The 17121-nt window shown below is 42.8% G+C and overlaps 1 protein-coding gene across 1 annotated transcript in view; it reads left to right on the top strand.

Moving 5' to 3' along the window:
* LOC136499721 (uncharacterized) overlaps nt 1-15643 on the top strand; it is a 40543-nt gene extending 24900 nt beyond the window's left edge. Inside the window, exons 3-12 of the mRNA XM_066495275.1 lie at nt 12545-12667; nt 12759-13044; nt 13533-13651; nt 13793-13925; nt 14004-14080; nt 14171-14368; nt 14451-14640; nt 14959-15152; nt 15245-15336; nt 15422-15643. Coding sequence (XP_066351372.1) covers nt 12545-12667; nt 12759-13044; nt 13533-13651; nt 13793-13925; nt 14004-14080; nt 14171-14368; nt 14451-14640; nt 14959-15152; nt 15245-15336; nt 15422-15530 — 1521 coding nt within the window. The 3' untranslated portion in view covers nt 15531-15643. The remainder of the gene's footprint in view (nt 1-12544; nt 12668-12758; nt 13045-13532; nt 13652-13792; nt 13926-14003; nt 14081-14170; nt 14369-14450; nt 14641-14958; nt 15153-15244; nt 15337-15421) is intronic.
* The last annotated feature ends 1478 nt before the right edge of the window (nt 15644-17121 follow it).

Here is a 17121-nt window from a genome sequence, read left to right as displayed (position 1 = left end):
ATATTATTTATAAAATATCTTTTGTATATGAATTCCTATAGTTAACATAAATGAATCCTATAGTTTCTTTTCCACGTATTAGGCAAATCTTCTGGTAGTTGTAACTTTTTTACTGTAGCTTTGATTAGCGTGCTTCTCGCGACTGTGTGTTCGTAGCAATACATAGAATCGTGTTTCAATCTCTTTTACTTATTTTTCTATGATTGGTGTACTATTCTGATATAGATACAACTGTATGCTATGCATGTATGTGTATGGATGTTTGTGTGGTGTTCTACGATTGTCCAGTCGGTGAGATACACGTGGTGATCCAGAAGACGAAGAAGGACATTGAAGATAAAGCTTGCCGAAAGATCGGTGTGTAAGGCAAGTATAGCATGGGACTATCCTTGTTACCTATTCACATTTAATCACTAAATTCATATTGCATGTGTCTCCCTTGTTACCATTAAGGATATCCTAGATATTTGATAACTTGTACCTTGATACCTTTGGGATATTGCATGGGATAGTTTTTGCTAGTGCTTAATCAAAACCATGATCTTGTTACTTGACTAATGGTATATGCAATAAACATTAAAACATGACTTTTTAGTAACATGGAAACAGGGGGCTGGAGTGTTTGTAGGCTTCAAATTCCTCTCCCTAAGGACTTATCTGTAAGCGATCATCCGGGACTTACAGTACAGCTGTGAGGGCCATATGGCTCTGGCTTTAGCTCAGTATGAGGATCTATTCTAGCTTGTTAGTGGTTACCTTTGAGATGTAGGGTATGTTTTCTTTGCTACTGGGAAGTGTGTACCGTGCTGTGATGCCCAAGCGTGCCACTCCTAGAGATGGGCCACATACGCCTAGCGGCCCTAACTTGTTAGACGAATCTTTTGAAAGGCTTCATAGTGAACCCTGCCGACCTTCCTTGGAAGTGGGTCAAGAGAATAGCTACCTCGGGCGAAAGGGTAAATCACAACTCACAGTGAACGTGTACAAACTCTGCAGAGTATAAAACTGTTATAACAGCCGTGCTCACGGACACGAGCGGCCTTGGACCCTTATGGAATAGAGATGATCACTAATAGATAATGATGATGCTAATAATTGATTGTTTATGCTATACATTAATCATGTTTACCTGATCATGTGTTTATGGGAATGATAAATTCTTTGCCACCCAACTGCTTAAAAAGATGAACTATTAGAGCTAATCGCAGTAAACCAGTGTCAGCCCTTTTGAGCCTCATGAACCCCATGATATAATTGTTAAGTACGACATGTACTTACGCTTGTTTTATTTTTCTATACATTGGATAAAAATCCCGGATGGGTACCAGATTGCTGGTTTGGTGGAGTTAGGCTTGTGGTCAACCAGTCAGTCATCCCTGTGGATTTGGAGTCGTCGCTAGAAGATCGGAGTCAACTTTCTGCTGTCTTTACTCTGAGGTTATTTTCTTTTGCTAATACGTTATGTAATAAGTATTGTCTCTTGATATTACCCTGATTTGTGGCTATATGTGAGATTTGACTTCCTGGGCTCACATATAGTGTGTATCTAGTTTTGTCTTTAAAACCGGGTGCTACAATCATTATGTAGCATCACAATAATAACCATAGCCGGTGTAGCATTTCCATGTACAATATAACCATCAAATTCTATAGTCCAATTACTACGATGCTGGGACTAGTCGAGTTTCACTGTCTGGGAGAGACGACAATTCGCATCGGTTGCAACTAGTTGGGTTGTTATTCCTAACATAAACCAACACTTCCCCCATCAGGGTCGTGTTGGGTCACCTTTAGTACAACTCAGGTCCACATTTTATGGGTTCAATCAGCGCCGCACAACCAGGGACAACCAGCTGCCAGGACGTTCAGGCCCAGCCTACCCTTGGGCTCATGTCTGGCTCCTCGCACATCCTTACTACCATCCAGAGTGTGCACTCTAATAGAATGAGGCCCGGCCTGAGTTGAGCTACTCGGCTTCACGGTCGCAACGAGTTATCCTGCCAGCTAAGTGAGAGGCATGCATTCAATCTTGACATAAGTGCCAACAACGGTACGGTTCTTAATCGATACAGACAGAACCAACATAGCCAAGCCAACACCATTGCAGATAAGTTCCCGCCTGGTCTCCACTTAATAGCACCCCATGGTTATTTTCCACGATAGCAGATATAGCTAATCGTGCTCCGGTATCCACCTATATCTCGCAGGTGATAGAAAATCACCCGACTTCTACCGGTCTAAGCATGGCTAAGCATATGTTCGATCCTAGACCTACATAGGGTTCAAGGTATATTTCTAGACAAGGTAGTTCTATGCATCAAGTGTTTCCAACCAACTCTTATAACCTAATGCATCAAACGTAAAGGACTCAAGTGATATTTGTAAAAATATAGGAGGCTTAGAATGTTCCAGGGCTTGCCTTTTAGAAAGGAGGTAGGCCTATGATCGGGGCACTTTGGTAATTCCTTAGGAGCCTGCTCCTCGCTTTCGGGGGCTACCAGCTATGGTGCCTCCTGATTCTCCTCCTCCTCTGCCTCAAACTCCAAGAGTGTGATTCCTTCTGGCGATCCTATATGCATGAGCGCAAAATAAGATACAAGAATGCATGGTAATGATATGGATGATATGATATGATGCATAAACATAAATGTCCTTAACAACAAGGTATTAGGGTAATAACAAGATTAACTTTCTTTTACTGAGTAGGTGCATATCTCCTCTCTAGTAATTAAATAAACACCTATTTAGCATTTTTTGAGCTGCAAGACAGCAGCTACTTGTTTTGACCATAACTGGAGTTATACACAACCAAGCAATATGGTTGTAGACTTTCTGTAAATCTTATGAAATTTCCTACAACCTTATTTTAATCATCTTAAGGTGATTAAGTATCTATCTAGGTCAAACAATTCAATCTTCCAGATCTGTCCAGAGGATAAGCAAATCTAACAGCAGATTTCTAACAGCTATAACTCTTAAACCATTAGGCCTATGACCATGAAATTTTAGGACAAGCAATATGAGTAAGTTATCTACAAGTTTGTTATTAACAAGATTCACAGCAAACTTCATCTTCATTATGAAAACACCATAACAATAGAAAATATATATGCAGTCCTCCAATTGAATTATAGAGCCATAATTAACTAGTTGCCTATAACCAATTATTTCTAAGGGCCACTAATAACATCAACAGATCATATGCATCACAAGAACCCTAGAAAATATCATGGTTAAGCCCAAATAATTTATTTATATTCATTTATTAATTGTCCTTATATAATAGAGTAATTTAGAGGATAAATACTTTTAATGCTCAATAAATTCTGAGAAAATTACAGTAGGTTACATATAACCCCAATAGTCTACTGTATAAATTTCATACCATTTGGATAAGTATACCAACCTCTACAAAAATGACAATTTGCACAGGCTTATTTTAGCAAAAATAGTTTAGCCTAGTGAAAAGTGTTAAACAACAGATTTAATATTTTTATTACTTTCATCCTAGTATAATAACACTGTGTAAAAATTTACATGATCATATGTTTTATATTTTTACCCCCATTTATTTTCACTAGAAACTAGCAAATAATCAAGGTTAAATAGAAAGATCATATTTCAAGTATGTCTTCTGTAGGTTTAGTCTTTTTCCTTGATAGAGCATGCCAATACAAGACCCACAAAATTGGAATCACAGTTTTAGCACTTCCGTAGCTCAAGTTATATATTTTACAAGATAGAAACAAATTTAAAAGCACTTATCTAGCTCAATTTAATTCCCTCAGAAAAATACCCAAAACAGTAGGTTTCATATTTTTATCAAATATTACACTTCATTATGAATCCAACAAAATTTGGTTCTTCCAAATTGGACACTTCTAACTCAAGATATAAACTTTTGAAGTTTGCATTCAAATTTGTGAAAATAAATAAAGAAAATCAATTTTAGATCGGGCCCAGCAGCTAGGTACACCCGGTTTATGCACCCACGGTGGCGGACAGCGGGGGCTCGTAGGTCAACTGGTCCCACACGTCAGTGACACAGGAGCAGAGCGTGGCGTTTGATCGATGATAACTCGCCGACGGAGAGGTCACCGGCGCTGAGGTCTTCACCACTATACTCGCCTCGTCAAGCTGCATTGAGGGGTACCCTCAGTTGGCTTGGCGCATCACCGGAGCAACCTCGCCAGCGAGCATGGTAGCTCAGCGGTGGTGCACAGTGGCAGACTCGTTGTCTCCAGTGATGGCACGACTAGGCAAGCATGGCTACATCTTCTACAGACCCTAGCGGAGCTCTACGGTGCGGATCGAGCCACGGTGAAGCGGCGATGAGCTCCGGCCATGTGTAAGGCAGCATGGCGATGCACAGTGCATGCTGTGGTGCTTGCCGTTCTAACAAGATGGTGGTTGGTGATGGGTCTTCGTCATAGGAGAAGGTGCTATGGGTCACGACGGTGTGGAAACAAACATAGGAGGGGAAAGACAAGATCTAGCGAGGGCCTATCGCGGCAAGCTTGAGCTCGCGACCATGGCGGGCGCGCTCGGTGCAGTGGCACATTCCCACATGATGGCAGCGGTAGCAGTTAAGCAGGATGCGGTCTTAGCAACTAGTCCCTACGGCGACGACCAGACGAGGGAGAGAGAGGTTAAAGATGCTATAGTGGTGGCTGGCCACGGGTGAGCTTGGAGCTCGGCAGCGCTCTGTGGCCTTGGCGGTGATGGCGATGTGAAATGTGGTTTTACCTTGGCTCGGATGGTGGCACTAGTGGGTCAGGAAGGTGGATCAGCTCATGGTAGAGCTATGGGCGAGGTGGATTGGGTGGTGGTTCTACGTGGATGGCGAGCGAGCGCGGCGGTGATGGTGTGATGCTCCGCTTCACTTCAGCAAGCATGAGAGAGGCAGAGCGAGGGTGAGAGAGTGAGAATGGGTGACTGCAGTGGCTTTGTCTCCCTTTTCTCCCCCTACTGGCCTGACCGGCCGAGCCGACGTCAGCGAGCGGCCGCCATGCGGGGTCAGCCACGACGCGCTCGGACGACCGATTTAGTCGACTAAAACCACCATCATCACTCTCCTCTATCTCCTAATCTATGGCGAATTTGTGAAAACTTCAGTAATACAAAGTGTAGAGCTACATGAGTACTACAAGATTGCTTAAAGTAGTTTTGTCTAATTCGTCATGGTTTTGAAACTACAATGCTCCAAAGTAGGCTACTTTTGAATGGATCAAGATGCCCAAGAGGGGGTGAATTGGGCTAATTCTAAATTCTTTACAATAATTAAACCCTACACTTAGCCCACTTCACCTCTTGTGCCTAGAATGTGTTTCTATTGATCTTACGCATAAAATTTTTCTACCCTAGGTTCCAATCCTACTCTAGCATGACAATTCTAGGAATGAAAAAAGATGAAATAAATTGCTCAAATATAAATGCTCAAAGTAAAGAGAGGGAAAGGAATGCGGCGATGTTTTCCTGAGGTATCAGAGAGTCACCACTCCCCACTAGTTCTCGTTGGAGCACCTATGCAAGGGTGTAGCTCCCCCTTGATCCGCTCAAGGAGCAAGTGCTCTCTATGGGCTGATTCTTCGACAATCCATCGTGGTGAACTGCCCACAACCGCTCACAACTTGAGTTGGGTCATCCACAAGCTCCGCCAGATGATCACCAAACTCCCAATCACCACCGAGCCATCTAGGTGATAGCGATCACCAAGAGTAACAAGCACAAACTCTCACTTGACCATGACAAGCCTAATGAGAAGGGTTGATGCACACTTGCTACTCTCCTTGCACTAATGAGGACCTTAATCTTGGATTCTCAAATCTCAATCACCTCACTAGGCTCTTGCTCTCCCTTGCACTCTCAAGGTGTTTCTCAACTGAACAAATGGGCAAGAGACCTCCCATGGACAAGTGGAGTAAGTATTTATACCCTCTCAATCAAAACATAACATTTGGAGGTTCAATTAGCACTCTATAGGGTGACCAGACGCTCTGGTCAGGGTGACCGGATGCTGTGGTCAGTTATCCCCACCACTGTGTGAGAAAGAGCCGTTAAGTTCTGACTAGACTCTAACCAGCGTCCGGTCAGCACTAACCAGACGCGTTCGGTCAAGAAAAATGTGCTCTGGAACCTTACTAACGTTGACCAAACACTAGCACCCAGAGTTCGATCACTTCACTGTTTAGCGTCCGGTCAGTTATCGGATCCTAACCAGCATCCGGTAAGCACTGACCGGGCATGTCCGGTCAAGAAAATCCTTCTCTGGAACCTCTCTGGAGTTGACCGGACACAAGCAACCAGCATTTGGTCCACTTTCACTCAGCATCCGGTCAGTACCAGATGACTTCAGTTGATCAAATGAACTAACCACACTCACCCTCCAGCGTCTGGTCACAACCAAACCAGCGCCTGATCAATCATTTGACCCTCCATTCACTTCTAACTCAAAATTTTATGTGAATGAAGTTTGGTCCAATTGATCTTAGGGCTACTCCTGAGCTACCTAGTGCTAGATTTGACAAGTGTGCACCACACCTAACCCACTAGACTCGCCTAGGTCAAGCAACTAGTCCATACGCCCCTTAATAGTACGACCAAAGGAAAACAAAGTCCTAAAATACTCTAAGTGTCTCTTCAACACCAAACGACACTTAGAACTAGTCCATCCTTTGAAAACCGAAACGATTTCCATCGATAGGGGCATTACAACCATGATTGCCCAATCAATTGTCATTACCATGACCTAACTCAAATTGCCTCTGCAAAACACACATTAGTCATAGTAATCTTGTGTCATCATTAATCACCGAAACCCAACTAGGGGCCTAGATGCTTTCAATCTTCCCCTATTTGGTGATTGATGACAACACAATCTCAAGTATGTAGAAGAGATTAATGAGGTTTTCAACATGCTTGGTTCATATAAGCTTTTGACAATAAGAGCAAAGGGGTTAGACATGCTTATATGACCCAAGTCAACATGGTGTACTCAATAGATATGAATTAAGCATGAGTACATAAAGTAAAGCTCATTTGAATTAGAGTAAAATGCGGAAGCAAAGAAAATGAGCATAACCAAGTAACATGACATATATAAAGATATCAATGTAGAGAGCACACATGTCACATAAGTCTCACCATCACAAGTATGTAATGCAATGCATGAAAGAAAACTTGAATGCACAAAGTATCACACATAAGAAACGAATCACATGCTCCCCCTAGATCACATGCTCCCCCTAGATCTAACATACTCGCTCCCTCTCCCCCTTTGGCGTAAAGCACCAAAACCTAAGGGTCGGACGATGGAATAGGAGCAGACGAGTTGGGCGCTGAGGTGCGGTGAGAAATCTAAAACTGAGCAGCAGCATCCTCTGACCCTAAACTCTGAGCGGTCTAACCCTCTATTGCTGGAAGTGAAGGTGAAGCAGTCTAGATCTGCTTAGTAACTGGTGTGGCCTGTGACTCTAGAAGTATCACAGTAGGAAGTGGAGCCACATCTGCCTCTATAGTTGTCACTATCTGAGGTGGCTCGGATGATGCAACAGATGATGGAATCATCTATGTAGTCCTGGTCACTAGAGCAATTATGGTAGGGATGGGGACTCATAACTCTGGAGGTGTAGGCTACCCTATGAGCTCACTAAAAGTAGCACCGAGACTCCTGAAGACTGAGGTGTCTGTCACTAACCCTGAAGTACTCTGAGTCGGAGTGAAGCCCATAATAATGGGAGTAAAGTGAGGACCCTAAGCTATCACCGGTGAAGCAAACCACTAGGACACCTACTTTGTAGGTGAAGCAAACTGAGTAGCTGGTGGTCCATGACTCTGAAGCCCACTAGGCTGTATAGCTAGAGTCACTGAAGTAGTGGTAGCAGGCTGGCCTATCTGAGGTGAAGAATGCTGAGGAGCAGCCTCGATGGCAGAGAATACGTGCTGCATGAAGCCAAGTAATTGCTACTAGATCATAAGCTACTGCTGCTGCATGGCCTGCTGCTGCCTCTGAAACTCATCCTATTGAGCCTAAACCTGAGCAAGTGCAGCTGCGGTCTCCTATGTCTGGCATGCCTAGTCTTGCCTCATCCGCTCAAGTACGGCTAGGAGTGCCGGGTCTATCTACGGTGGCTGTGGTGGAGCTGATCTAGAGCCACCAGCCTCACTGTCATGTGGACGAGGTGCCATATGCAGAATTGGCTGATAATCATCATCTAAGCTATCACTAGGGTCGCTCTCGACCACATCCTCCTACTGAGCATCAAGTTGCTCCTCCTCTATCGCTGCAATGCCCCTGATGATCCATTCTGCTGGGCTACTATCTCTGGTACCTCTGAGCGATGGCTTGGCTGGCAAGGTGTCCTCTCATGACTATGGGGTAGCATCTGGGTCATGTTATATGATAGAAACTTAGTAGTAGCACCTATGTACTCTGCCATTGTCTTAGGTGACTTCTTTGTAACTACCCTTCTGATTAGGAAAGTGATCCAATGAGCATACGACAGCTGACGGTGACCTCTAAAGCCCTCTGCTAGTGTATCCTCCATCTCTAAAAGTATCACAACCCAAATATCAAAGACTGACTGAGATACCAAGTGATACACCAGCCACAACTAAATGCGAGTAAAACCCTTGTGGTAACCCATCCTTGGGAGTAGAGTCCTCCTCATAATAGCATCAAGAAACTGAGCTATAGGTGTAAGATCATGTGGTGTCCTACTCGACCCCTCACCAAATGGCTCTGTGAAGTATGGTTGGACAAGATCTGTGGGTGCCACAAGTCTACCATGAGGGCATCTCGGAGGCTCTGTCTGACCATGGCAAACCTCATGAAGGCAAATAAGTGACTCTAGAATCCTAAGAATCTCTCTGACCCTCAAGCTCTAGAGCCTATAGTCACGGCCTCTGAATGCAAAGTGAATGAATCTGTGCCTTAGTTCAATCCAAAGAGAGGAGTAGAACTCATGGACCCATGATGGAACAAAGCGGTGAGTCCATCCAAGGAGATCTATCAAGCCTGGCAGATAGGAAAGGTGGGGACGGATCTGCTCACCTACAGCTGCAACTATAGACTCTATAGAGCAGACTCTTTGAGATCTAAAGGCAACTCCACTATTCAGATAAGCATTATAAAAGTCCTCCTGCAACATAGTATAGAAGTGCTCTGAAGCACGCTCATCCCGCCTCGGTGGAAACGAGTCCTCAAACTGCACAAAGCAGAGATACTACACCTGTCTAGCTATAGCTGCCCTCAAGTCAAGGTGCACCACTAGAGGTGGACCTTGTAGTCTAGAAGGTGGACGAGAGCTCCTCCTCTGTGTCTTAGGCCTTGGTGATACCTGAGTGCATGTACGACCAGAGTGTCAAAGTTGTGGCTATGCTACCTACTCTGTCTCCTCAATCTGCTCTGTCTGCTGAGTACCCTATGTCTACTCCGCTAGTTGTGTCTGCTGCTAAGTCTCCTCCTGAGGCTGACTCTCCTCTAAAGAGGCATGTCGTCCTCCTAGCATGACAATCCTAGGTGGACTACCATGAAGAGTCTCAGTCCTACCAATGGCGGCCCTCTGAGCTGGTGATAGTTGATCGCCTATATGAACTCCACTCGTAGCTCCTCTCTCTGCTCGCTCTATAGCGACTACCACTGCTGCTGCTCTCTCTGTCTTAGCATCTGTAAACTTATGCTTCTTCGTTGTAGTCTTCTTCACCATTCCTTTCTCCTGAGTAGTCAGGCGAGGCGGAGGCCTTGGATCCTCATCTCCAGGACCACCTCTGGCATTCTTGCAATGTGCCATTGCTGAAGCGGACGAGAATCACTGCCACTTGACAAGATGCAACTGCCGACTGACACTCGTGAGGCTTGGCCTCGATCCGTACTCATGGGTTTGGCCCCGAGTTTACTGACAACTACCAAAACAAACACAAGAGCATCGACTTGCTACACGATGGAATAGATAGGAAATATAAATAATCACTATATTCATCTAGAGGTGCAAAACCCTAAGAAGCAAGCAGTAGATAAGAAATTGAAAGCGATGGCTTGCTACCTGATGAAATCCGATGAACCGGCGATCGATGAGCAAAGGAGAGAATTGCAGGGCACCACCGAGATCAGCAATCTTACGCCTAGGGTTAGGGTTCCGGTGTGAAGTGGTAGGGCGGCTGAGAAGACGCGGTGGCGCAGTGGATGGCGATGTGGGCAGGAGCTAGGCACTAGCATGGCTAGGGCACGGCAAGGTAGGCATGTGCACTGGTGAGGCCATGGAGGCATAGGCGCGGTGATGGAAGCGCAGATGGTGGTGCGGGCGCGGTGGCGTGGCTGTGGAGGCGAGCATGGGCATGGAGGCTGTGTTACAGTGAAGTTGGTGCATCGGTTAGGGCAAGCACGCAGGTATGGACGATGGAGACATAGGCGGTGCGGGTGACCTAGATGGAAACAGAGAAGACTCGATTTAAGGTGGCCCCCTGTGTGACAGACAAGGAGAGGAGTTGGAGATCCACATGGATTCAACTGACAGGACGAACCGATGGCAATGACCGGATGCTGCCACTCGAAGTCTGGTCAACAACAAAAAGGTCCAGAACCCCTCAAATCGTGACCAGACGCGTCCGATTACCCTTGACCAGACGCAGCCAGAGTCCGGTCGATCCTGAGTTCGTCTTCTTTGTTTGACCGGACGCAGGGTCACCTTCACACCGGACACAGGAATAGCACTGTGCAGCGTCTGGTCACTCCTTCGCTACACTTGTTCACCTCTTGTGAACTAACCGAACGCTGGAAGCAGAGTCTGGTGCAGCGTTCGGTCGCCATTTTCCAGCGAATCTTCAAAGTTTCTTTGCGCTGTCTTTTCCCAATCAAGTCCCAACTTCAATAATACACAAATAAACACCAATTGGGACTGATGTGAGAGACCTCTCTCAAACCCTCAAAATTTTCAAAATACTTTGCCTTGGGCTATAGTTCTTTTTTAAGAAAATATGCAATAAAATGGGCTACGAGCATCATGTGACCACACAAAGAGGGTTTTATGACCGATAGGAGCTTCAAATGCTCTCCCTAATTGTGGACAAACACAGCGGGTGCTCAAAAGATAACCGAAAAAACCAACAAAGCAACACACAAGCATATGCAATGCAATACTTGAAAGTAATGCTAGTTGCTTGTCAAGTTTGATCCAAGGTTAAGCTTCTTCACACATTTTTCGACGGTTATCTTAACCATGTTAGACAAGTCCTAAGTGCAATACTAGAAACTAAACATGTTGTATATTACAATACAATGCAAGGGACAACACAAGCTCATTTTTTAGTGAAGTTGCTAAAATCAAGCACATTGAGCTCATTCCTCAACTGACAAAATGTAGCCTCATCTAGCGATTTAGTAAAGATATCCGTCAATTGATCCTTGGTCCTTACACCTTCTAGTGATATATCATTTTTAGCAACATGATCTCTAAGAAAGTGATAGCAGATATTTATGTGCTTGGTGTGAGAGTGTTGAACTGGATTATTCGTAAGCTTTACCGCGCTCTCATTGTCACACAAAAGAGGTGCCTTTTCTAGAACTACACCATAGTCTAGCAAAGTTTGCTTCATGTAAAGAATTTGTCGAGCACCCATGGCAATATATTCCGCTTTGGCAGTGGACAAAGCCACACTATTTTATTTCTTGGAGTACCAAGACACTAGTGATCTATCAAGCAAGTGACATCCTCTGGATGTGCTTTTTCTATCAATTTTGCAAGCGGCATAATCCGAATCGGAATAGCCAACTAGTTGGAATCTAGCTCCTTTGGGATACCAAAGACCAATGCTTGGTGTGTGTTTAAGGTACCTAAGGATTCTTTTAACGACAACCATGTGAGCCTCTATAGGATTAGCTTGAAATCTAGCACACATACACACACTAAACATGATGTCGGGCCTAGATGCGGTCAAATATAATAAGTTACCAATCATAGAGCGGTAGAGAGTATGATCAATCGATTTACCTCCCTCATCTAGGTTGAGATGTCCATTAGATGGCATAGGTGTCTTGATTGGCTTACATTCATCCAATTTGAACCTCTTGAGAAGGTCCTTGATATACTTTTCTTAAGAGATGAAAATTACTTCTCTCATTTGCTTGACGTGAAAACCAAGAAAGAATGTAAGCTCTCCAAACATAGACATCTCGAACTCTTTTGACATCAATTCACCAAACTCTTTGCAATAGTTTTCATTTGATGAGACAAAAATGATATCATCAACATATATTTGGCAAATGAAGATCTCTCCATTATGCTTCTTGGTGAATAGTGTGGTATCGACCTTCCCAATTGTGAAGCCCTTCTCAATGAGGAAATTCCAAAGGCGCTCATACCAGTATAGTTTGTCATGTGGATTTCCTTTATTTTTGTGTTATGGTTGAACAGTTCATGCCAGATGATGAGTTGGAATAAACCGAAAATTGTGTTTTCTTTATAGTCATACAATTTTGCTAGTCTCATGTTTCTGTGGAGAATTTCAAAAGTTCCAGTAAGTTCCTTTTGTTTCTTCTTAAATGCAGAGGATGCTGGAAAATAGGAACCTATCTTGTGAAATTCAGGTTCCTGTTACATGTTCTGCTGCCGATGCCCTCAAATTACTGGACCAGATTATTCAAGCTGCTAGGGTAGTGTACATGGATGAGGTATTCCATGCTGTGTCACTCATTATTGATTGGCTCTGGAGTTTATTCACCTCTACATTCTAACGAGATGATCTGTGTGAATTTTCTGCAGCTAGAGCTTTATTTTGCAGGAGATAATGTCGGTCCATTCTCTGCAAGGAATGAACTTGAATCTCTAAATCTTTTGTTCAAAACAATGAAAAAATTGCTTCTCACTTCCAATGCAGCTGCCAAGGAAGTACTGCAGATACTACAGGATGAGATAGTTGTTAAGCTCAAATCTGTTGGAAAGTCAGACGATGCTTGGATGGTTGTTCAAACACAGAACCATGATGCTGAAGATTCTCTTCTGAAATGGGGGGAGCATCTTGGTGTTAAATCTAAATTGCAGATAGCCTGTAACTCTCCATAGAACTTGCTGATAAATTATGAGTGCTTTGAGCATATGTCCAATGCCATCCATTGAAAATTTAGAGCCTTTCCTACATTCTTTGTTAGAGCATGCATGTAAAGAAAATCTTGATGCTACATTCATTTGGTGTTCATTAACATTTTATCTTTCCACACTTTTAATGTGTTTGCAAATCAACAATGTCCATTTGAGCTTTTATGTTCATCCTATTAATAATGGATATACTGACAATGTCTATGTTAATGTATTTTAACCAGAAGATAGATGAGATAGTGGTATAGATGGCGAGTCAGTAGATGTCAGTGAATGACCTAGTAAGAAGTTTGTTTACTCTTACTGATTACTAGGATGCTTAGCTATTCTAGTAAATTTTTTTATCCAACTTAATTTCACTAAAATTGATCATTGAGTGCTGTCTTCACGGACACTTCTTTGTATCAGCATACATGATTTATCTGATTTCCGAAGGTTTAGTTTTTCAGGGAGCTGGAAGAGGAATGGTAGCTTGTGAAAGTATAGGTGTGGGGGATATTGCTCTTGAAATTCCAGAGTCCCTCATCATATCTGATGAACTTCTTTGTCAATCTGAAGTGGTATGTTCTCCTTTGGTAATCTAATGGAGGCCTAATCTAATTCCCTGTGTTTCTTAAGCACCGAAATACTTTCGGTACTGACTGACTCAAAATGTGGGTTTCTGATTTGTCTATAAATAATTTTTTCTATATTGTTTGCAGTTTCTTGCATTAAAAGATTTCAATAATATCACTTCTGAGACTATGTTATTGTTGTGGAGCATGAGAGAGCGCTATAATCTAGCTTCAAAGTTTAAACCATACTTTGATACACTCCCGGCAAATTTTAATACAGGTACAAGAATTTTATTGTGTCCTGTAAGAAAAGTCCTTAATCTAGTTCAAATAATAATTTCATCAAATGCACTTCCAGGCTTGAGTTTTGGAATCGATACACTTGCTGCATTAGAAGGAACCCTTCTTTTTGATGAGATAATGCAATCTAAGCAGGTAATACCATTGTGGTTTGTAATATTGTTCTTTTAGTTCTGTAAATCACTGCTCAATTGGTACAAAGCAGTAATTGGTTCTTTATTGCAGCACTTGCGCCAGCAGTATGATGAATTATTTCCCTTACTATGCACAGATTTTCCTGAGATATTCCGGAAGGATGTGTGCGCATGGGATAATTTTCTGTGGGCATGTGAACTATGGTATTCCAACAGTATGATGATTGTTCTAAGTAGTGCGAAATTATCAACTTGCTTGATTCCTGTTGCAGGACTTCTTAATCACTCGGTTTGTAGTTCTGTCCCTGGAAGTTTTCTTTTATTAGTCTTCAGATTTGTTTCTCATGTTCTCTTTTTCATATTTTCTCAAGGTGTCCCCTCATATTTTGAACTATGGTCGAGTAGATGAAGCTACAAAATCATTGAAGTTTCCTTTGTCTCGACCCTGTGATGCAGGGGAGCAATGCTTTCTCAGTTATGGGAAACATCCAGGGTCACATCTCGTTACATTCTATGGTTTCCTACCAAGAGGCGATAACCCTTATGATGTTACACCTTTAGGTAATCTGTTACGGGTAGTTGTATTCCTAGCTGCATGTAGATCTGCATGTAGAGTGCTAAATTCTGCTGTCTTGCCAATGAAATGTTGGTTGGCCTAGATCTCTAATGCCTAATTTACCTGTTACAATAGTTTAGTTTGGCTATCTTGATTTCTGTCCAACCAGCATAGCCATTTCAATTGCTTAGGGACTAGGCACAGTTTCCATGAATAGCAGGCTCCCCGTTTGTGATCAATAGATTTTGTGCATCCTTTATTTCTCTATGCAAGCAAGTAAAATCTAGACAAAAATCATATTACAGATGCATGATTATGTGCAGATCTTGACACATCTGCGGATGATGAGGACGGCACAGCTCAGTCTGTGACTACAAGCCAAACTACTCAAATGGTTCGTGGGACATGGCTGTCCAGATCTGGAGGATTTCCCACGTATGGCCTGCCTCAGCCCTTGCTATCCCATCTCCGTGCTGCTCTAGGTTGTGATATAGGCGAATCCACTACGGAAGCTGATGTAAGGATGCTGTGATGTTTTCATGAATGATGTGCGGGCCACGTCATTTGATCGATGTTCATCTAAATCCCATCTTTTCATTGTACTTTCAGATAAAGGAAAACGACAAGGTGGTGCTGGAAACAATCCTGTCCATATTCAATCCCATGCTCGAAGTATTGCCTGAGCAAGATGATTCCAACCGGTGCTGCTTCATGCTCAAATCCATTTTGTCCTGATTGCATGCACCAGCATCACTTACCCACTCTAGTTCATCTGATTCCCTGCAGGGAGAGCGCCAGTTGGGATGTGAAGCTATCATTGGACTACAAAGATCTGCAGAGAAAGATAATGTCGTCCATTGTCACTTCCTGTACCTCAGCCTTGGAAAAATTTTAACTCCTGCTAGATGGAATCATGGATGGAAGTGCTTCACTAATTGAATTGCAAGAACAGACACACTGCAGCCCTGTTGGAATGCCTCTGCTGACATGTAGATTGCGAAGCTGTTGCACATGCATGGGTTCTCTACACCAAGCGCAATTTGTGACCATCTCTACTAACTGAAGTTGCTCGTCATGAGTTTGCTTCATCCGAGGAATGCAGAGTCATGGGCAGGACTGGTCATGGGGTTGTGCTTCCGTGGCTTGTGATGATTTAAGTCGCACCTGATTGTTACCGCATAGTAGCGTTTGGTGAAAGAAGCTACTCTTGAACTAGTTCATTGGGAACCAAACTTGCTTTTGGAGTTTTGGTGAACGAAAGCTACTTTTGAACTAATTTCGGCGCAATGTGGTTGTTGTTCATGTGCTAAAATCGCTAAGCAGGTCTAAATTGTGTGTTGCAACACTCTGTATATTCGACAATACATATTGGCCAGCACCACTAGTAGAGGTCCCACCTGCTAGCGGCCGGTGCCCGCTCTAGTTATAAGAGCATTTCAACCAGATTGAGGATACCCAATTCTCTATATGCAGTTTTAGGGAATTGAGAAAACAGACTTTTGGAGTATAGGAAAATTGTGCTCTAGTTCTAGTGATTGAGGGATAAAAGAGGATGGAGAAAAAAACCTGCTTGTTCCCCTCTATTTGAGAGATTTTTTGAGAAAAAAGATATAAGGAAAGGGGATCTGCTCAGTTTTTTTTTCCACCCCGTTTCTCTATATGATAGTAGTTTTTAGGGAAAGAGAACCGTTTTTCTCAATCCAACGGAGTTGACCATCAGTCTGTATATTTGTACCTGTCAGCAATGTTTCAATATCATGCACTCTGCAGAGCTATCATCACTCTCCATCTTTGGCTAGCGAGATATCTGAAATAGAAGATCTATATTTGAAGATTCAATTAAAAAGTCTGTTGAAGGGTATTTTTTTTCATCAAAATATCTATTTCTATAAATTCCGAAGGTTATGAAGAGTCTCTTAAAGTTACTCTAAGTCCTATGTGTGACAACAGTCTCAACCAGAGCTTTCTTAAAAGATTGCTTCCCTAGTGATCTTGTTTTTACATATTGTCTAAACTAACGTGGTTCCTAAAACAAAGAAAATTGATTTTATAAAGTCTAAGTAAAGGTTCATTAAATATTGAGATGCGTCTAAGAAACTTCGCCTACTACCTGTAGCTCCTCAACGGGGCATGTTCTTGGCTAGCTTGGTTTCTTTGCTGTCTTTGGTTTCCATTTGATCTTTAATTTGTTTTCAATGCTACTTTATATCTGTTAGACAAGTACTTATCGTTAGCCAACGTCATAATTCCTAAGGTAACGTGGGCAGTATTGGTACATACATTCTTGCTACAACTGATCAAGCTTTATTGGTGAAGCATGTATGAGGAGTCACTAATTTTTTCATACTTAAAAACTACTATAGATACTATGATTGGAAGGTTTAGGTCTAAAATAGAATTTATTACACATAAAAACTGCATATAGAAACTATGCACTGGGGTTGCCCTAATAGAAATGGTAGAAGTTTGCAACAGAGCGACCTTAA

Source organism: Miscanthus floridulus, chromosome 13 (assembly GCF_019320115.1).
Source record: "Miscanthus floridulus cultivar M001 chromosome 13, ASM1932011v1, whole genome shotgun sequence".
NCBI lineage: Eukaryota > Viridiplantae > Streptophyta > Magnoliopsida > Poales > Poaceae > Miscanthus > Miscanthus floridulus.
Note: the sequence above shows the minus strand (reverse complement) of the source record. Positions and strands in the feature narration are given on the sequence as shown.